At 41.4% G+C, this 22,952-nt stretch overlaps 1 protein-coding gene across 1 annotated transcript in view; it reads left to right on the top strand.

Moving 5' to 3' along the window:
• The window catches only part of DYNC2H1 (dynein cytoplasmic 2 heavy chain 1), a 613,609-nt gene that overhangs the window by 371,003 nt on the left and 219,654 nt on the right, over positions 1-22,952 (top strand). The window contains exons 73-76 of the mRNA XM_040339316.1: positions 1,734-1,784; positions 7,052-7,129; positions 7,412-7,543; positions 12,399-12,471. Coding sequence (XP_040195250.1) covers positions 1,734-1,784; positions 7,052-7,129; positions 7,412-7,543; positions 12,399-12,471 — 334 coding nt within the window. The remainder of the gene's footprint in view (positions 1-1,733; positions 1,785-7,051; positions 7,130-7,411; positions 7,544-12,398; positions 12,472-22,952) is intronic.

A 22,952-nucleotide genomic window follows, 5' to 3' on the forward strand; every position in this document is an offset into this window, starting at 1 on the left:
TGACACTGTGGTCTCTTTACATGCCTCCGTCATTCGCAGCCCTGCTATCTGTATCCTCTCTGCTTCTGTGTCCTCCTCCCCCTCCCCTTCCCTACCTGTAAATACCTCATTTAAGAATGGCGATTTGCGATCATATGACTGGCCGGCTCTCTCCTCTCCTTCCGACTGACGTCAGTGGGAAAATCTTGGCCCCTCTCACTGCATCTGTCAAAAGAGGAAGGCAGAGAGCTGGCCGGGGATCTCGGCTCTGAAATAAGGTATTTACAGCATTTTATTTTTATAAATCACACACATAGGGGGACACTATGGCCCGGATTCACAAAGGACTTGCGCCAACGTATCTCGAGATGCGCCGCATAAGTGCAAATATGCGCCGTCGTATCTGTGCGCCGTGCCAACTAAACTAAGATACGCCTGAAAATAGGCTTCATCCGACCGACGTAACTTGCCTACGCCGGCTTAGAGTGGGCGCATATTTACGCTGGACGTATTTGGCGCTCTCATTGATTTTTCTATTCACATATGCAAATGAGGGAGATACGCCGATTCACGAACGTACGTCCGTCCGACGCAGTGCGCGTAAAGTTATGCCCCATAAAGGAGGTGTAACTCCGCAGCATCCATGCAAAGGGCTGCACCAGGTAACACAAGCCAACGTATTTTACGTAGTTTACGTAGGACGTGAATATGACTAGGCAAAGGTTACATTCACGCCGTAGGCAGTGATCCGGCGTATCTTAGGCAGTTGTTCTGATGTGATTGTAAGCATGCGCACTGAGATGCGTCCACGGGACGGCGCATGTGCCGTTCGTTATACGTATCTGTCTGGCGCTCGGCCCATTATTTGCATGGGGTCACGCCTCATTAGCATGGCTCACGCCCACTTCCAGTTGCGCCGACTTACGCCTTGGAAACCCAGCACAGATTTCGAAGCACTGGCTTTGTGAATTCTGTGCTTGCCTCGCCTCTCTGCGCTGCGTCGGCGTAGCATAAAGGAGCTACGCTACGGCGGCATAAATATGCGCCAGTGTCTGTGAATCCGGGCCTACAATAGGAGTGCTGATGGTGCATACATGTTATGCTGCGTATACACGATAGGTTAGTCTGATGAAAACGGTCTGATGGACCGTTTTCATCAGACCAAACCGATCGTGTGTGGGCCCCATCGGTTATTTATCCATAGGTTAAAAAAATAGGAACTTGTTTTAAAATTATCTGATGGATAAAAAACCTATAGAAAAAAACGATCGTCTGTAGGCACATCCATCGGTTAAAAATCCACGCATGCTCAGAATCAAGTCGACGCATGCTCGGAAGCATTGAACTTCATTTTTTTCAGCACGTCGTTGTGTTTTACGTCACCGCGTTCTGACACAATCGTTTTTTTAACTGATGGTGTGTAGGCACGACTGATCATCAGTCAGCTTCATCAGATATCAGATATCTGATAGAAAAATCCATCAGACCGTTTTCATCAGACTAACCTATCGTGTGTACAGGGCATTAGAGTGACTTAACAACCACTTTAAGCACTCGAATTAGAGCTGTCATGGGACTAAGCCCCCCCCCCCCCACATGTAACCGCACGGGGTCAAGCCTTAGCTCTTGTCACATAAGCAGAAGGGGCGTGAGATGTATGCTACCTTTTTTACCTGGGTGTTTTTTGTGTAGCCACAGCAGAGCAAGTGCTTTGTCCTGGGTCATCAAATGACACTGTTATTTATGCTTCACAGGAATGGGATGTATTCACTGGTGTCATCATTGGGGATATGTTCAAGAAATCGGTAAGTACACATTGTTAAATTAAGATTATGACATTATGGCTGACCCATAAATTGCCACATGCAGTTGTGTAAAGTGAAACCATAGGCACAACTTGTTTTCTCCTTTTGGATAGAGTAAAGGAGGGTTACATCCCCTGAAAAGGTTAATTTTTAGGCATCTGTGTCCCATTGGGGAAATGTATCTTCATTTCCTGTCCCATAGCCAAAACATTAAGTGAGAGGAAAATCCTGCAAATTAAGGGAATCCCCAGGGGACCCCCCAGGTCACCAGAAGTAGAGTCCTCATTGGAAGATTTCCCCTCAATAACTTTTATAGGGCAACCCAAAATTAGTGATTTTCTTTTACTTTACCATTATCATTGAAAGTGAAACGGGACAATAGAGAGAGTGAACCTCGCTAAAGGGAACGCAGAGTCCACTAAAAACTGACAGGTATTCAAATCCCTTTCCACTCTTTCCAAAACTAAAGGAAATGTTTTTTGCCTTTTAGTTATACTTTAAGTTTAGGTATACATGGTAATAAAATATGTATGTATGTATGTGTGTGTGTCTATAAATCGCTGCCGTCGATTTCAGCGTAGAATATGCAAATGAGCTGGATACGCCGATTCAGAAACGTACGTGCGCGCGGCGGATTTTCTTACGTAGTTTGCGTAAGGCTTTTTCCGGCATAACGTTACTCCTGCTATATGAGGCATAGCCAATGTTAAGTATGGACGTCGTTCCCGCGTCGAATTTTGAAAATTTTACGTTGTTTGCGTAAGTCGTTTGCGAATATGGCATTGCGTAAATTAGGTTCACGTCGAAAGCATTGACTATTTGCGACGTGATTAGGAGCATGCGCCGTTTGTGAGAAGCGTCATTTACGTGGGGTCATGTTTTATTTACATAAAACACACCCACCTCTTGACCATTTCAATTCGGCGCTCTTACGCCGGCAGATTTACGCTACGTCGCCGCAACTTACGGAGCAAGTGCTTTGTGAATACTGCACTTTCCTCTCTAAATTGTGGCGGCGTAGCGTAAATAACATACGCTACGCCCGCACAAACTTGCGTCCCCCTACCTGAATCTAGCCCATAATCTATATATTTTTTTTCCCTTAGGAGATAACTCATAGATCATTATCTGTATGCCTACGTACAGTATGTCATTACAATTTCTTTCACATTTGTATTTGTTGTTCTATATAGCAACAATACATACCTGGATATATTAGATTTTTCTTTTACTCTACCCGGTGTTCAGTTTTAGTCTGGTTTCATGAGAACCGCTTTAAAGGCAAACCAATGTTTGTACTTAAAGGGGTTGTAAAGTTAAACGAGTTGTAAAGGAAAACATTTTTTTTTTTTTGCTGAAATGACTGTTTACAGGGTATAGAGACATAATCGTTAACTGAATCCTTTTAAAAATGATTAAAAATAGATACAAATCAATCATATAATGTACCTACAGTTTCAGTTTCGTTTTTGCATGCTGTTTCCTGGTTCTGTGATGTACAGAGCCAATACAGGGCAGTGATGGTTTGTAAAACCCTTTAATTTTTTTATTTTTTTAATTAACAAACATGTTATATTTACCTCCAGTGTGCAGCTCGTTTTGCACAGTGTGTCCCCGAACCTGGTCTTCTGGGGTCCCTCAGCGGCTGTCTCGGCTACTCCATGCAAGAACTCAACACCTTCATGCGAGCTCGCATGGTGTTGAGTTCCTGCTAGCAGGCTCCCATGATACAGCCAGCGGCTATTGTCGCTCACTGTATCACTCGGCCCCGCCCCCGGCGCGCCATGTCATTGGATGTGCTTGACAGCAGCGTGAGCCTTTGGCTGCGCTGCTTTCAATCCATCCAGTGTAGCCAATCAACGGCCAGGCTCAGAAACGAGGAGGATGACGGGGGCGAGCGCGGGACTTTCGAGGGCTCAGGTAAGTAAAACAGGGGCCCGGGGGGCGGTATTGTCGGATGTTTTTTCACCCTAATGCATAGGATGCATTAAGATGAAAAAACATTTACCTTTACAACCCCTTTAAAACTCCAAAAAAATTTAAAAAATGTGTGTATATACTGTATACAGGCGCATCTCAAAAAATGAAAATATTATCAAAAAGATAATTTATTTCAGTTATTCAATTCAAAAAGTGAAACTTGTATAGTATATAGATTCATTGTACACAGAGTAATATATATCAAGCATTTCTTTCTATTAGTTTGATGATTATGGCTTACGGCTAGTGAAAACCCAAAATTCAGTATCTCCGAAAATTTGAATATAGTGAACAAGTTTCATATTGCAGACTCATGGTGTCACACTCCAATCAGTTAATTGACTCAAAACACCTGTAAAGGTTCCCTGAGCCCTTAAATGGTCTCTCAGTCTGGTTTAGTAGGTTACACAATCACTGCTGACATGATAGTTGTCCAGAAGACAGTCATTGACCCTCCATAAGGAGGGGAAGTCACGAAAGATGATTGCTAAAGAAGCTGGCTGCTCACAGAGTGAACGGTCTCATTCTTTGCTTCAAGACACTCCTGAACCAGCGACAATGTCAGAAGTGTCTTCCCTGGGCTAAGGAGAAAAAGGACTGGACTGTTGCTCAGTGGTCCAAAGTCCTCTTTTTGGATGAAAGTAAATTTTGCATTTCATTTGAAAATCAAGGTCTCAGAGTCTGGAGGAAATGTGGAGAGGCACAGAATCCAAGTGTACTGAGGTCCAGTGTGAAGTTTCCACAGTCAGTGATGATTTGGGGAGCCATGTCATCTGCTGGTGTTGGTCCGCTGTGTTTTATCAAGTCCAAAATCAGCCCTGCCCTCTACAGGGAAATTCTAGAGCAGCCCTCAAAAAATCCACTTGCCTGCTCGCATTTTGCGAGTGGATTCTGAGGTCTGGCGAGGAAGGGCTGCCTGGGAGTTGGAGGGGGGCGAGCCGTCAGCCCGTATCAAATGTGAGTCCTTCTCCAAGCGATCACGGAGGACACGGCTGCATAGTGGACACACGGCTGCATTGGTGGGCACACGGCTGCATTGGTGGGCACACGGCTGCATTGGTGGGCACACGGCTGCATGGTGGACCCAAGACTGTATTGGTGGGCACTGGGCACATGGCTGCATGGTGGACACAAGACTGCATTGGTGGGCACATGGCTGCATTGGTGGGCACATGGCTGCATTGGTGGGCACACGGCTGCATTGGTGGGCACACTGGTGCATCTTGGACCCAAGACTGTATTGGTGGGCACTGGGCACACGGCTGCATGGTGGACACAAGACTGCATTGGTGGGCACACGGCTGCATGGTGGCCACTGGGCACACGGCTGCATTGGTGGGCACAGGGCTGCATTGGTGGGCACATGACTTAAGGCTGCATTGGTGGGCACAAGGCTGCATGGTGGACACACGCAGCCTGCATTGTTAGGCACGGATACAGTTGTTGTTAATATTTATTTTAATAACTTAATTCTGCATAATACATGTAAGTGTCATTTTATGAGAGCATGTTTAGGGGCGGGCTCGGTGGGACAACTGGTGGCGAGTAACCCTTGAGGCCTGGCTAGTAGCTCAGGACTTGAAATTTTGAGCCCTGTTCTAGAGCACTTCATTCTTTCCTCTGCTGACCAGCTTTATGGAGATGCTGATTTCATTTTCCACCAGGACTTGGTACCTGCCCACAATGCCAAAAGTACCAAGACCTGGTTTAATGATCATGGTATCACTGTGCTCGATTGGCCTGCAAACTCGCCTGACCTAAACCCCATATGTGGGGTATTGTCAAGAGGAAGATGAGAGACACCAGATCCAACAATGCAGAAGGTCAATATCGGTGGGCCTGGGCTTCCATAACACCTCTTCAGTGCCACAGGCTGATCGCCTCGCTGTATTGATGCAGTAATTCATGCAAAAGGAGCACCAACCAAGTATTGAATGCACACTATACTGTACATGGGCGCACTTTTCAGCAAGCCAACATTTCTGTATTAAAAATCCTTTTTTTATTTTTTTATTATTGGTCTTATTCATATTTTCCTAAAAACTGAATTTCGGGTTTTCACTAGCTGTAAGCCACAATCATCAAAATTAAAAGAAAGAAATGTTTGAAATAGTGTGTAGTAAAACTATATAGTATGAGTTTCACTTTTTAAATTAAATTGCTGAAATAAATTTACTTTTTTGATATTCAAATTTTTTGAGATGCGCCTGTATATTAAAAAAAAATATGCATATACAATTGCCACAAGCCATAATGTAGTATAATGTTATTAAAAATTTCCTTTTCTTTTAAATTTGCAGCCCTGCCATTTTTCTGTAAAATACAATATGGCAACCTGGTGGCATGCCTCCAAAAATGTAATTTCCTGCTTCTGTGATTTGCTCGCTGATTTTCGTTGAAATATGCACTAAAGTACACACAACATTTTAGGCATCTTCTGCAATTGGAATGTTATTTTTTGTGAGATACTCCCTAATTACTTCTACAGGGATGCAGACACTTCAATTTACTACATTAGAACCTGAAAGTGTATCAGCTAATTATATTGAACACATACCCTACCATTCAGGAAACAGAACTTCAAGTACACAGCTTCTTTTTTTTTTTTTCTTTTTTTTTAAGAGCAGAAACAGGTAGAATTCTGCTACACAGTTTGTTAAAATCTATGCAATGTACATAGATCACCCAGAGATTTTTTTTCTCAACCAAATTGGAGTTACAACAGTAATAAACAGTAATAACCCCCCCCCCCCAAAAAAAAAAAAAAAATTGTGCCCCCTGCAGATTTATGGCATAATGTGCTAGTTTGCACTGCATGCTAGCACATTATGACAGACTTATCTGCACGCAGAGCCCTCCAGTGCTGTCATCATTCCCCGGTGCTTCCATCTCCACCTGGTCTTCCTTTCGGATTGGTGGGCTTTGCCTGTATGAATGGGCTGAGCTGCGATGACATCACGCTCTGGCCGCGGCACGGAGGTCTGAAGGTACAGCATTGGTATGCTGCCCCTCCACATGTTCCGGTGATGTTACTGGCTGCATCCAGTGTGAAAACGGTGCAAGTTTAAGAGATATTCACTGTACCTATGGGTAAGCCTTATTATAGGTCTTATTATACACTTACCTGTGAGTGGACTTTACTTCCACTTTATTAGTGTAATATATACACTGTCGTTCTCATCTTGGACTAGTGTAAATATGTGATTATGCCTTCTGCTGTAAATATATTGTATTTGGAGATCACCATTGTAATTTATGTCATTTCTTATATTTTCTGACATTGAAAGGACTCTCAGAAGTCTCTGCGAGATCAGATCCCATCTTGGATAGAGCAGGAAAGAGCTTGGACGGTGGCATTGTTTAAGGTAGTTCAATCCGTTCTTTTTCAATATTCCAAATTGCTGAATACTTACAATGGCAGCAAAGAAAACTACACTGCATGACTTATTCTGCTGATTCAGCTTCCCTGTGATTATATTCTATATATAAGTCTCCATATGACCATGATCAAGTGACTTCATTCTTTTCACTCTTATCTCATCCCTCATACTCCCTGTCCAAAACAATTTATTGCTTAATTAAAATCACTGTGCATATAAAATATGTTTCCAGCCATTTAAACATGAACCAAGTGTTTTATCTCACAGGCCTCTCTGCCGGCTCTTTATCAGAGCCTAAGCTTGGAAGATTCAAATCTGTGGAGTCATTTCTCAAAGAGCTCGGTGTGCGAGCAAGAATTCCCAGCAGCCATTGCCAAGAAACTGTCCTTGTTCCAACAGGTAATTTGTTATCACTAACATTTCTAATGAACTGTCCACTATCTGGCTTGATAAACAGTTTTCAGCTTTGTTTACATGTTGGTGGTGGTAATGAGAGATGTTGAAGGTACACCCCTAACTTTTTATTTTCATTATTAAAGCTAAGCTACAGACAAACTTACACATACACAGATTAAATACATACAGTATCTCACAAAAGTGAGTACACCCCTCACATTTTTGTAAATATTTTATTATATGTTTTCATGTGACAACACTGAAGAAATTACACTTTGCTACAAGTAGTGAGTGTACAGCGTATATAACAGTGTAAATGTGCTGTCCCCTCAAAATAACTCAACACACAGCCATTAATGTCTGTTTATTTATGGGTGTACTCACTTTTGTTGCCAGCGTTTAAGACATTAATGGCAGTGTGAGTTATTTTCAGGGGACAGCAAATTTATACAAGCTGTGCACGCACTACTTTAAATTGTAGCAAAGTGTCATTTCTTCAGTGTTGTCACATGAAAAGATATAATAAAATATTAACAATACTGTAAAATGAAGTTTTTTTCCCGAACAAACTATTTTAATTTCTGTCCATGCAAGCCAGAGATTACACAGCCCTGTTTGATAGTGCCGAGTACCTGATTTTCTCTATTGTAGTTTAAAGGGAGCTATACTTACCTTTCCTTTAGAGGTTCCCGACCCCACCGACAGCAACATTTTCTCCTCTGTGACGGTCTTCAGCAAAACTTCATTAGCAGGCGCGGGATGAAGTCACTCCTGCACATGCGTAGGAGGCCATCATCCTGGCACACAGGGACAGTGGCATCATGGTAAGCTGAGCTGTAAATGCGCAGCTCAGTTTATAACACTGAAGAAGACAGCAATCATTAGGTAGGTATATTTTATTGCAAAAGAGACATTGCTAGTCTCTTCTGCAATAAAAAGCGTGCCTGCTTTCTATTTGTAACAGCGGAACTTTAGTTCTGCTTTAAGTAACACCTACAGGTGTTGTTCCTACCTCAGCCTAGGACTGGACAGGGAAGGAGAAGCAAAAAACTGACTAGCTTATCCCTCTATCACTCGCTCGACTTGTGACTGGAAAAAAAACACCTTTTCTGAAATCCCTTCATTGGTTGCCGGTAAAAGACAGAATCACTTTCAAGGCAATCTGCCTAATGCATAAGTGTATTCAAGGTAACGCCCCCCAATATCTATGCGAAAAAATAAAAGCCCATAACCCCAATCGCATTCTGCGATCCACCAATCAAAACCTCCTCCAGGTACCCAAAGCCAGATACAAGTCCAAAGGAGATCGAAGATTTGCAGTCCAGGGACCTCGACTGTGGAACGCTCTGACCACTTGGCCTTCAGGAGAAAGATTAAAACCCATCTATTCTGAGGTCAAGGGGTTCCTTACCCTGAGAATGGATACAGCGCCCAGAGGCGATTCAGTTCGCATGTGCTGCGCTATATAAGTTTTTCACTCACTCACTCACTCTACCATCTTCAATAAGTGAGTTCCCTTTATAGCACATGAGAACTGCAGCACACCTTATTGGCTACTTCTCCCTCTCTGTCTAAGCTCTATTGTACAGGAGGATTTCAAGAGGCCATTGCCAGATATAAAGTCAGGTATTTATACCGTGACTGCATTAGAAAAAAATATTTTTATGATGTATTGATGAATTTTGTGTCTTTTGTATCTGCCTGGAGTTCAGCTCTGTAAAGAGAGTATGTTCAACTGAATCAATAGGACATAAGGAAAATTGCCTTGTCTGTGCATTGGGATTGTGATGGACAACGCTGCTTAGTATAGCCCAAAGGGGCTGGTGTGAACCAGCCCTAAAGGGTTAGCACCCTAAATAAATATATTGGCTACCGCTGCTGTCAATCAAGGTCATTTAATGGGTAAGTTCACCTTTACATAAAATCCTTAAGGTGATTTTACATTGATTAGAAGAGGGAAGGTCTGGGCAGCCGCACTCCAATAAAAACGCCTTTATTGTGCAAAATAACAAAAGTACAAACCACAGCAGGGTACAGGATAAAACAGCTGACACGTTTCACACTCTCAACAGTGCTTGGTCATAGATAATTTTACACTGGACCCTCTCACCCCCCCACCCCCGGTCCTGCTGACCTTAAGTTTTGCAATCTCCCGCTGTCACAGATCGTATAACCGCTATACTGGTCCGGCATATGAAATCCCTGTGGCTTAATCTCCTAAACGTACATACAGGAGGCATTCTTTTTTTTTTTTTAAATCCAACAAAAGTTGTATTTAGTTTGCAGAGGTACAAGGCATACATAATCCCCTCGACATATCGGGGACATAAACAAAAATAGAAATAAAGTTCAAAGCCATAATAACATGTACAGATATAGCAACCCCATTCTGGAGGTAAACCCCCCCCCCCCCCACCATCACTCCGGACAGCACTCTCGTGACATCCACTCCCATTCCATGTCTCACCCAACATTAATACCCAGCAACCTATCCATCACATACAGGAGGCATTTTTAATTGGTCGGCACCATCACATGGACAGCGCTGACCAATCAGAACCCACCTAGCCTGTCCTGTCAGTGGGGGGAGAAGGGCAGAGAAAGCCATGGGGATTTCAAATCCCATGACCGGTAAAGTGGTTATACGATGTGTCACAGCGAGTCAGCAGGACCAGGGGGAATGGGTAGAGGGCCATTGTAAGTTCACCTCGCAGATTCGCAGACTTTAAGCTTTGCCAATAAAACATAGAAGCTGATTGGTTACTCTGCACAGCTGAAGCAGATTCTGTGTGCTCCAGTTTTAGGAAATCAACCTCAATTTGCCCAACCAAAATTTCTCCCCAAAAATATGCTCTAGGACTCAGGGTTAAGCGGGGGGGGGGGGGGGGAAGGCATCAAGTGGTTAAAGTGACTCATCCCTGAGGAAAATATGGGGCTACTTCTATTGACCTCTCCTTTGAGAGTATAGCGATAAGGAATTGTGACACTAAATTATAGAATGCTGGTTTCAGGTGAGTAACTGAAAAGTGTTGAAGCCAGACGTAACCAGGCTACGAACTACCAGCAATAGCAGTCCCTATACTTTTTACATTACAAAGTCACTTTAGTACATTCAACTGTAAGAGGGTAATGGTAATACTTCTAAATTGGATTATCATGGCTGCCTCATACAGTTCCTTGAATAAGTATTCATACCCCTTGACATTTTCTAAATTTGTTCATGTTAAAACCAAAAACGTACATATAAAACGTACATATGTTTTATTGGAATTTTGTGGGATAGACCAACACAAAGTGGCACATAATTGTGAAGTGGAAAGAAAATGATAAATGGTTTTCAACATAAAATCTAGTGGAACCAATTGCCTATAGAAGTCACCTGTGTGTAGTTTAAGCTTGGTATAAATACAGCTGTTTTGTGAAGCCCTCAGAGATTTGTTAGAGAACCCTAGTGAACAAACAGCATAATGAAGAACAAGGAAAACACCAGACAGGTCAGGGATAAAGTTGTGGAACAGATTAAAGCAGGGTTAGGTAATAAAAAAATACCCCAAGTTTTAAACATCTTGCGGAGCACTGTTCAATCCATCATCTGAAAATGGAAATAGTATGGCACAACTGCAAACCTACCAAGACATGGCCGTCCACCTTAACTGACAGGCCAACCAAGGATAGCATTAATCAGAAAAGCAGCCAAGAGGCCCATGGTAACTCTGGAGAGCTTTCGACATCCACAGCTCAGGTGGGTGAATCTGTCCACAGGACTACTATTAGCCTTGCACTCCACAAATCTGGCCATTATGGAAGAGTGGCAAGAAGAAAGCCATTGTTGAAAAAAAAAAAAGAAGAAGTCCTGTTTGCAGTTTGTGGGAAGCCATGAGGGGGACACGGCAAACTTGTGGAAGAAGATGCTCTGGTAAGATGAGACCAACATTTAAATCTTTGACCTAAAAGCAAAACGCAATGTGAGGGGGAAAACTAACACTGCACATCACCCTGAACACACCATCCCCACCGTGAAACATGGTGGTGGTAGCATCATGATGTGGGGAATGCTTTTCTTCAGCAGGGACAGGGAAGCTGGTCACAGTTGATGGAAAGACGGATGGAGCCAAATACAGGACAATCTCAGAAGAAAACCTGTTAGTCTGCAAAAGACTTGAGACTGGAGCGAAGGTGTACAACGACCCTAAACATACAGCCAGAGCTACAATGGAATGGATTAGATCAAAGCATATTCATGTGTTGGAATGGTCCAAAGTCAAAGTACAGACCTAAATCCAATTGAGAATCTGTGGCAAGACTTGAAAATTGCTGTTCACAGATGCTCTGCATCCAATCTGACAGAGCTTGCGCTATTTTACAAAGAAACATGGCCAAAAATGTCACTCTCTAGATGTGCAAAGCTGGTAAAGACAAAGTATCGACTCAATAGAAATGCACGCCACACTTTTCACATATGTATTTGTAAAAAAAAAAAATGAAAACCATTTATCGTTTTCCTTCTACTTCACAATTATGTGCCTCTTTGTGTTGGTCTATCACATAAAATCCCAATAAAATACATTTACGTTTTTGGTTGTAACATGACAAAATGTGGAAAATTTCAAGGGGGTATGAATACTTTTTCAAGGCACTGTATGTGAAGTTTTCTTTTTTTAGTAGAACTAAAAAATTACATTATTTTGCTGAAAATCTGAACTATAAACCTTTTGATATGGGGCCACACAGGTTGTAGTTGGTCATGCAGTAGTGGAAAATCCCCCCTGTAGTTTTTGTATAGAGGGTAGAGAAATTAATTAGAGGTACATTAATATTTTCTCAACTGCTTCATTGATGTATTTTTTGTGTGTTCTAGATCTTATTGGTACAAGCCATTCGACCAGACAGACTGCAGAGTGCAATGGCGTTATTTGCATGCAGGACTTTGGGTAAGATTAGAATGCCAATGGAATTGTTAAAGTGGTTGAAAAAAGAATATATCTTGAAGGATATGTTCACCTTTTAAAAAAAATGAAAATAAATGCACATCTTTTTGCAGCTAAAAAAAATAGCATTTATTATTATTTTTTAATTGGGAGCCTGGGTGCTATGCAGGGCTCCTAAAGGCTCATACAGGCTCTGTGTGTAAGCTGTTCGGCCATACATAGTACAACCAAGCAGTTACACATTAACAGGAAGCATTATTGAACTACTTCAGCAGTCAACAACACCGTGGTAGTTCTTTGAGAACCACAAGCCTCCAGCCACAAAGGCTGCCAAATCTTGTAGTTCTCAGTTCACAGAACTTTGTAAATAAGTGACACAGCTGGGCGGGCAGGTAGGCAGACCCCCGCGCTGCTACGTTCTCTGCAGATCTGACAGAGGGCATGGGCATCCGTGTATACACACGTGGGACACTTGTATAAAACATATTGACACAGGTAGTTGAACATCGAGGAGTATTTCCCAAAGCTTAAAAAAGCTAACAAATTACATCTCTATTAGATTGTAAGCTCGTATGAGCAGCAGGCCCTCCTAACCCTCTTGTTACATAGTTACATAGTTAGTCAGGTTGAAAAAAGACACAAGTCCATCCAGTTCAACCACAAAAAACAAAATAAAAAAACACAGTAAAATCCTATACACCCAACTTCATACCCACAGTTGATCCAGAGGAAGGCAAAAAACCCCAGCGGAGCATGATCCAATTTGCTACAGCAGGGGAAAAAATTCCTTCCTGATCCCCCGAGAGGCAATCGGATTTACCCTGGATCAACTTTACCTACAAATCTTAGTACTCAGTTATATTCTGTACATTTAGGAAAGAATCCAGACCTTTCTTAAAGCAATCTACTGATCTGGCCAGAACCACCTCTGGAGGGAGTCTGTTCCACATTTTCACAGCTCTTACTGTGAAAAAACCTTTCCGTATTTGGAGGTGAAATCTCTTTTCCTCTAGACGTAAAGAGTGCCCCCTTGTCCTCAGTGATGACCGTAAAGTGAATAACTCAACACCAAGTTCACTGTATGGACCTCTTATATATTTGTACATGTTGATCATATCCCCCCTTATTCTCCTCTTCTCAAGAGTGAATAAATCTAGTTCCTCTAATCTTTCCTCATAGCTGAGCTCCTCCATGCCTCTTATCAATTTGGTTGCTCTTCTCTGCACTTTCTCCAGTTCTCCTATATCCTTTTTGAGAACTGGTGCCCAAAACTGAACTGCATATTCCAGATGAGGTCTTACTAATGATTTGTACAGGGGCAAAATTATATCTCTGTCTCTGGAGTCCATACCTCTCTTAATACAAGAAAGGACTTTGCTCGCTTTGGAAACCGCAGCTTGGCATTGCATGCCATTATTGAGCTTATGATCAACTAAAACCCCCAGATCTTTCTCCACTACAGACCCCCCCAGTTGTACTCCCCCTAGTATGTATGATGCATGCATATTCTTAGCCCCCAAGTGCATAACTTTACATTTATCTACATTAAACCTCATCTGCCACTTAGTCGCCCAATCAGACAGAGCATTGAGGTCGGCTTGTAAATTGGAGACATCCTGTAAGGACGTTATTCCACTGCATAGCTTGGTGTCATCTGCAAAGACAGAAATGTTACTTTTGATCTCAGACCCAATATCATTTATAAATATATTGAAAAGTAAGGGTCCCAGCACTGAACCTTGGGGTACACCACTGATAACATTGGACCATTCAGAGTAAGAATCATTAACCACGACTCTCTGAATTCTGGCTTTCAGCCAGTTTTCTATCCATTTACAAACTGATATATCCAATCCTGTAGACCTTACCTTACACATGAGCTGTGTGTGCGGAACTGTATCGAACGCTTTTGCAAAATCCAAATATATCACGTCCACAGCCACGCCTCTGTCCAGGGTTTTACTTACCTCTTCATAAAAGGAAATCAGGTTTGTCTGACAACTTCTGTCTTTCATGAATCCATGTTGACTGCTGCTTAAATAGTTTTTTTCCAGCAAGAACTCATCCATGTGGTCTTTTATTAAACGTTCCAGTATCTTCCCAACTATAGAAGTTAAACTAACAGGTCTATAGTTACTTGGTAAAGACTTTGTTCCCTTTTTAAATATGGGCACCACATTGGCCCTGCGCCAATCCAGTGGTACTATTCCTGTCTTTAATGAGTCCCTAAATATTGTGATGAATTGTATTGTTACTGTACTGTTTCTCTTATATTGTAAAGTGCTGTGGAAACTGTTGGCGCTACATAAATCCAGTATGATAATAATAATAATATTCTGTATGTTTTAGCCCTCACTTTTGAAGGCTATTTATACAACTATGTACGATTTGCCATAGATTGTCTATAATGATTAATAGTCTATGTATAAACTATTTATTTATATACTGTGTATGTTTAGTATTCTTCTGTGTGTAGGTAAAAATACTGGCTAGAAGTCATCATGGAGTTTTTGGCACTGGGGAAAATGGCTTTGAGCGCAATTTAGGAGTTACATGAACGATGCAAAAAACAGCAGCCTTAGTGATTGTTAGTTTTTTTATTGGTGTAAGTGAACATTCATAGAGCATGAAATCGTAGGAGGTGAACGTCTAGACTGCATCTTCTATCACCATGACAACACTGTCTTCTGTGGCCTCCACATCTACGTATCATGCTGATAAATACATAGGCTAGCAAAGCAGTTAATAGATAAATAGAGTGCCTACAAATTTTCTCATATGTGATTTGACTGCTAACTACCAAAACACAAATCTACCATGCAGAATTTTACGATGTAATAAAGATCTGGCTTATAGGCAGTGTGCAAAGTGCATTAATCAGCATTCCACTGCCACCACTATTTATGGTGCGTAACAACTTCATTCTGATTGGCTGACTGGGGATACTTGCTCATCTTTGTACTACATTATTCATTGATGAGCGTCCCTACCAACAGTGAATAGCTTTTGTATTGAGTGGGGATGAGTTTGGCCTTTGTCAGGTTGTTATAGGTCTTCAGATCAGACAGCATCTTCTTCTTATTGCTTTAGCCATGACATATCTCACTTTAATACAAGCAAATATGTACATATGTACATAACTGTGTAGCGCCAACAGTTTCCACAGCACTTTACACTGTGCCAATGCCTCACTGTGTCCATGACTAGACTGACGTTTAACATGAGTCTATGGAAGGGGTGTCTGGGTTGAAAAATCGGTGCTCCCCAGCCGTAGGTCTGCCAGACAACAAACTTTGCACACTTGTAGAGGAGAAATGGGGCTACATGTGTGCCAAGATCCGGGACCAGGGGACCTACAACCGGTTGGTACCAGGTCCCCAGATTCACCGGAGAAATTACCGTTTAACATGGGAGTCTATGAAAGGGGTGCCCGACTTTAAAAAATCGGTGCTACCCGGCAATAGGTCCCCCGGACAATAAACTTTGCAGACTTGTAGAGGAAGAGTGGGGCAAGTTTGGGGTCCAGAGAACCTATGGCCGGGCCGGTACCAGGTCCCCAAAGTCCGGGAGATCAGGCACAAAAAGGTGACTCGAGTATAAGCCGAGGGGGGCATTTTCAGCACAAGAAAATGTGCTTAAAAACTCAGCTTATACTCGAGTATGTTTGTTTTCCGAGCTTTCTCTTTCTATTGTAACAGCCTGATTGCTGAGCGTTTGACCTATAGTGTCCACTTTTGGATATTCCCCCATATACGTTTAATGCAATGACCAATTAAAATACATCAGGAAGAGGATGAATAGCGACTGATTAGTAGCATAACGTTTCTAGCAGAAAAAAGATCTGTCTTTGTTAGAAAGAATAAGGGAAATAAGAAAGAAAACAAATGCAGAACAAGCTTATATGTGAAGGATTTGGGACAAACATACATCTATACTCAAACTCAGACAATAAAGTTTAAGCCCAACTCCAGGCAAGAAACATTTTTTTTCCCATGCGGTGAGGCTGTGCCCACACTGTATGGGTTAACTGCTCGTTTTGTCTAGGGGTAAACACAGAGCCTATACTCACCCGATCCTTTAATCCTCTGGAAAACGGCACTCCCCCACGAGCTGGTCTGTGAGCGTGATGTCAGGAACTGTCCACCACACATGACCACGCGGGGGGCAGGAGCCAAATGGAACAGCCTTGCACTGGGAGGATTGGAGGATTAGGTGAGTATATGTTGGGTCCCGGAAACCCCTAGACAATTTTATTTTTTTACAAAAACATGTATAAAAATAAAATGTAAAAAGTATCCGGTTCAAATGAAGTGTAAAAAGTATTAATATTAAAGCAATATGCATAAAATTAAGGGAGCTGCGCAAAAAATTTAGTGAATAATGTGCAAGATTGACTCGGACAAAATTATGTAATGAAATGACAATAAAATTTATTTATATGAAAAAAATCAGTGTGTACACCATAAATAATCATGAAGAAGGAAAGTCCAGCCAATAATGAATTTGATGGATCAGTCCAATAATCAATGAAAGTGCAGCACTCAATAGGTGGAACCGTGAGTAAAAGAGGGGAGGTTGAACCTCAATATAGCACCAAAAACCACATGTGCACCACCACCATACGAAATACTCGCTTACCAGGGGCAAGCTGAACCAAGCCTATAGATATGGTCTCACTTCTGGTCTGTATCACTCTCCAATACCACAGACAGGTAACAGTGGATTAACTCGATGTGTCAGATAGTCACGGGGATCAGCATAGAGTAACAAGAATGAAAACACACTCACATAGTGTGTACCGCTTTGATAAATGGAATTTATAATCTAAATTGGTTACTTACAAAATCGGTGCATCAAAAAATATCCATAAAAACAAACAGAGAGCCGGCCGGCATGCAGTCTCCCGTCCTAGGGTGATGACATCAGCGCGTCTGGGAGGCGGTGTTCTTTAGAGGACATAGATGTATATCTACAACATTACTTAAGATTTATATTAAATATCATACATTATTATATGTGAAAGAGTACATATAAAAATCAATTTAAGTAATTAAATTGTAAATAAATTCATATTGGATGTGGCATTAGATCTAGCAAAACACACCCACCGACCTCCTTTCTCCATTTTTGTTATTGATATTGATATTTTATAGCAGGGCTCGACAAAATCACACCGTATTTGTGCAGCGTTCATACAAGCACACTTTTTGGGGGAAAAAATACACTTTTTTGTAATTAAAAAATAAGACAACAGTAAAGTTATCCCATTTTTTTTTTTATATTGTGAAACTTAATGTAACACCGAGTAAATTGATACCCAACACGTCACGCTTTAAAATTGTGTCCGCTCGTGGAATGCCGACAAACTCCATGGACGACGTTTTAAAAATTCTACAGGTTGCATGTTTTGAGTTAGAGGGGGTCTAGGGCTAAAATTATTGCTCTCGCTCGAATGATCGCGGCTATACCTCACATGTGTGGTTTGAATACTGTTTACATATGCGGGCGCTACTCAGGTATGTGTTCGCTTCTGCGCGCAAGCTTGGCGGGACGGGGCGCGTTTTCTGGCTCCTAACTTTTTTAGCTGGCTCCTAGATTCCAAGCAAATTTGTCAAACCCTGTTTTATAGGACAAGCTCAAACAAAGTAAACGTAATTAAGTAGGCCAATTCAAATGTTTCATATTTAAACCTACAAACGTACAGTATTACAACTGATGTACAGGCTTAATTGTGACTGGTTCTCTTCAGGTAATCTTACGAATAACTGCAATTTACTCAAATGCTTCCTAGTTTCCTGTAATAGCACAGTGCTGGTGAGCCGACTGGATTTGATACAGCAGCAGACTGTGCATTAATGGTGTACTGGAGACATTCTATTGAGATAGTTCTGTGACAGGACTTATATATATACAACATTATATGCCATCCCTACATTAGGAAAGAATTAATAGCTTTGCAGTAGCTGATTCTCCTGGGATACTATTGGCTTTTCTGCTGACATTTACAAAGGAAGTGACAGTACAAGATGGACACATTAAATGGTTAGAAATTGCTGCTGAAACTTGCAGACATTTACTATTCTCCTTATGTTAATGTTCTAGAAAGGATCATTTCCATAAAGACAAGCAAGGAACATGCAGAAGGCAGTCCTGCTTGTCGGCATCAGGAAAGAGCTTTTCTCTTGAAGGAAATCTGCATTCTTATATTTTTCAGATATGCATGTGGCTGTGATTTGCTTAATATAATCATATCAGTATACATCAATAACTGAATAAAATATGCACAGTGATTGTGTTTAACCCTTTCGCTGCCAGGGCCATTTTTGCGTTTTTTTTTTGCACACATGTTTAAAAAATAATTTTAGGCCTGAAGATTACAAAAAACCCCAAATATTATATATTTTCTGAAAGCAGACACCCTAGAGAATATTGTTTTTATGTTGCATGATATTACCGCAAAGGTCTAGGAATAGCAATATTTCAATAACAAACTAACGTGAATTTTAGGGCAAACAAACGCAATAAATTACCCATGTTTTTGGTAAAATATAAAAGACGAGGTTGCGCCGAGTAAATAGATACCCAACATGCCAAACCTTGAATTTTTCTTGACACTTGAGAAATGGCATCAAACTTCGGTACCCTATATTTTCTATAGGCAACACTTCAAAGGCCCCTTATAGGTATCGGTTTAGTGTTACGGAGGAGGTCATGTGTATTGCAATCTACATTTTCACGTGTAGGTGCCCTGATGCATGTGTTTATGTTCATGCATGTGTATGTGTGGGGGTGCCTCAAATTTTTTGTGGGGAGGGGGTATTTTATGTGCTTAGGTGTAACTTTATTTTTTTGAAAAAAAAAAAATATTTTCTTAACTTTTTCTTTTCATTACATAGGGAACAATCGGTCTTTATTGAGATATGCAGGGTCTAAAAGACCCTGTGCGTCTCCCCTGTATTTCACTGAATGTTTTGCTGTGCAGATCACATTGCAAAACATCCTACACAGCAAAGCGAGTCGGGGACACCGAGAACGTGACCCGGAAGCGACGCCAGAGACTATGCTTTCCGGGTCACTGCAAGAAGGGGAGGAAATAAATAAATGGTGTATCACATGCTGTTCATACTCAGTCACTATGACATTAGTTTTCTGTATCCTGCAACAAAAAAAAACTGATTGATTCTGCTGCTTTGTCTCCCCCTTCTGTCTATGTCCCCAATTCAGCTAGGGATTTTGCAGCTGTGGTGGCAACTCTGCACATGATAATTTTTCAGTCAGTTTCTATGCTAAGCATTTCCTCACTATCACATCTGAGCAGCCCATGTGACTATAGGTAAATGATAGCCCACTCCCTCCCTCCTCCATGCCCACTAACCAGCTAAACCCAATAGGGGCGGGATATTACATGTAGATTATTGGAGGCTTCACCTCTTATTATAAGACACAGACTGGAGGGGCGTGACACAACCTGTAACTGGCAGAAATACACACATACCATGTTATTTCCACAAAATAATACATATTTAATTTCAAATATATATTTGTATGCAAATTTAAAACCGTTTATTGATATTACTTATTTTATTTTTACTCTGTATGCCAAAGGCTGTTTTTTTTATTTTGAACACGTAACCAGCGGCAGAGGATTAGAAGCTCCTCCTGCTTATGTTTTTCTGCAGACAGGCTGGGAAAGAGATGGGTCATGTGACAGCTGTATATCGATTAGAAAAAAAGTCCACTTTTAGACTTGTGCACAAATGTTGTAGCACGCTTTTGCACATGTTTTCATGCACATTAATGTGCAGTGTATTCATGTTGCTGTGTGTTTACATTCATTTTATTGTTTGGTCACTGTGTGTTGTGAGGATGAAACTTTAAATTCCAAGATGCCTCCACCCATTTTGTGCCTTCACCCTCCTATGAAGTATTGACATGGCACAGTTTTGTGCAGCATTCACCTGTAGGTCCAGGACAGCTTAATGATGCGCCCCCAGGGTGTAGGTCCTTGTTACACTAGTTTCTCAGAAAGTGGGCTGAATGATGCTGGGTATCATTCAACCCTATAGAAGAGTTGAATCTTGCTCCAAGGCACTGGACCTTGGAGCAGCGAGTCTCCAGGGGAGAGTGCCAGAGGGACAGAGAGTATTTCATGGAGAGTTATTTTTTTATTAATAAAAAAAAAACAGCTTTTGCTACAATACCCTTCTCCTTATCCCAGTGTTCTACCAGTCAAGCTTTTCACTAGTATCCGTGGATGACACCGAAACTAGTATCAGTGGATGACACCAGAAGCCTCCATTTGTGCAGTTATTATGTGAGGAGATGGTTGAGCTCTGTAGATGCAAGTAGTAATGGTCACGTCTTGGGGCCCAAAAGCAATGGCAATCCTAAGAGTGCCACCATTCACCTCTCACATTACAAAATTGTAAGAGTAAGCTGCTGATATGACAGCAGGCACCAGCCAAAAAGATAATATTCTTCTTTGCTGCTTGCCGGGAAACCCAGAATCAAGATGCAAATTCCAATTTTTCTTTTAAAGTGAACGCTTCAACTTGTCTGACATCTTATTTCTTATCCTGCCCCCTCCCAGCAGCTAACCCCCCCTGCAGAATTTTGCAAGACGGTGATGTCACAGGCAGTAACAAAAACAGTTTCTCCCTATGGGAACAAAGTAAAAGCAAATAAATAAATATATCTCCAAGACAGATGTGGTGAATAGCACTTTGGGGAGCTCCATGTGCAATGCAGTCAGGCCTTCCCATGGTCCATATACAAACTGTCCAAGCAGGACTGCTACACTTAAAATGTAATACATAAACATAGTTTATTTCATAAATTTGAAGTGCAGAAATCCTGCTTGAATTTTTTACATACTGGTACATGTTAAAGAGAAGAGAGAGAGAGGTTTGGCAGTAATTTGAGTCATGCCTATACAAACCCATTCATTGTGCATTTTTTTTGTGATCTGACTGATCTGCATTGAAGTGCATCTGCAAAGACAGAATGATAAGAGCCAAGTCTAACCAACCTTCCCCTAATGCCGCGTACACACGATCAGTTTGTCTGATGAGAACGGTCTGATGGACCGTTTTCATCATACCAAACCGTTCGTGTGTGGGCCCCATCGGTTATTTATCCATCGGTAAAAAATCAACGCATGCTCAGAATCAAGTCGACACATGCTTGGAAGCATTGAACTTAATTTTTCTCAGCACGCCGTTGTGTTTTACGTCACCGCGTTCTGACACGATTGTTTTTTTAACCGATGGTGTGTAGGCACGACTGACCATCAGTCAGCTTCATCGGATAACTGATGGAAAAATCCATCAGACTATTCTCATCGGATTGACCGATCGTGTGTACAGGGCATTCGTTTCCCCTCCCTTTTACCAGACAAGGCATATGCATAGCTCCCAACTATCCCTGATTTGGAGGGACTGTCCCTGATTTGGTGCAATGTCCCTCTGTCCCTTTTTCCTCCTCATTTGTCCCTCATTTTGGTCTGATCATTATAGTTGTATAAAAAAATGCACTTTTTATCTTTCAAAAAAGTGTTTCCCAGTGCTAAAAATTCATCCAATTTTTCAATTGCTGCATTTGTCAATTTTAAAAGCAAATATAAATAGTAGTGGTAAAACAAAGCACTTGTGGATTTAATTAACCTTGTTTTGGGGTTAATTCTCCTTTAAGGGGTGTGGCAGGGGGCGTGTCCTATGACTACATACATTTGCTAGTAGGTGTCCCTCATTCCCATTTTAAAATGTTGGGAGGTGTGCGTATGTAGCACTTTATCCCATATTTCTAGGTGTGTGAATGCTGTGATAGCATGGTCATCCGCACAACCACCTCTGTCCAACAGGGAGACTTACAAGTAATGTCCGCTAATTGACAATGTTTTCTCCAGGACCAAGCACTTGCCTGAGACAAACTGCATCATTAGGCATACAGGTGGAGGGGCTGTTTCAGCTAGAAGGGTCATGTCAGCTGGCCATGTAGTGTCATTATACATACTGTATTGGAATATGGAGCAATACATGCTCTGTTTGTTAAACTGTGCAGTATACTGTGGACAGCTTATTCGAATTGTCAGCCTGGCACACTCACTAAACAGGGAGTGGTATCAAATGAGCTCTGCTTGAACTTCTGAACAATAACATCCACAAATCAGGCTTCTGGCAGGGGAGGAGCTAAAAAGGCAGGAATACAAGGGAGATACATGGTAGGGGCTAGGAAAAGTATTCACATACGAATGAAGGAACGAGTGTATGTGTGTGTATGTATGTATGTGTGTGTATGTATGTATGTATGTATGTGTGTGTGTGTATGTATGTATGTGTGTGTATGTATGTATGTATGTGTGTGTATATGTGTATATGTATGTATATATATATATATATATATATATATATATATATATATATATATATATATATATATATATATATATATATATATATATATATAATTTAGTGCTCATGAGCGTT

The sequence above is a fragment of the Rana temporaria genome, chromosome 2, assembly GCF_905171775.1.
Source record: "Rana temporaria chromosome 2, aRanTem1.1, whole genome shotgun sequence".
Classification (NCBI taxonomy): Eukaryota; Metazoa; Chordata; class Amphibia; order Anura; family Ranidae; genus Rana; species Rana temporaria.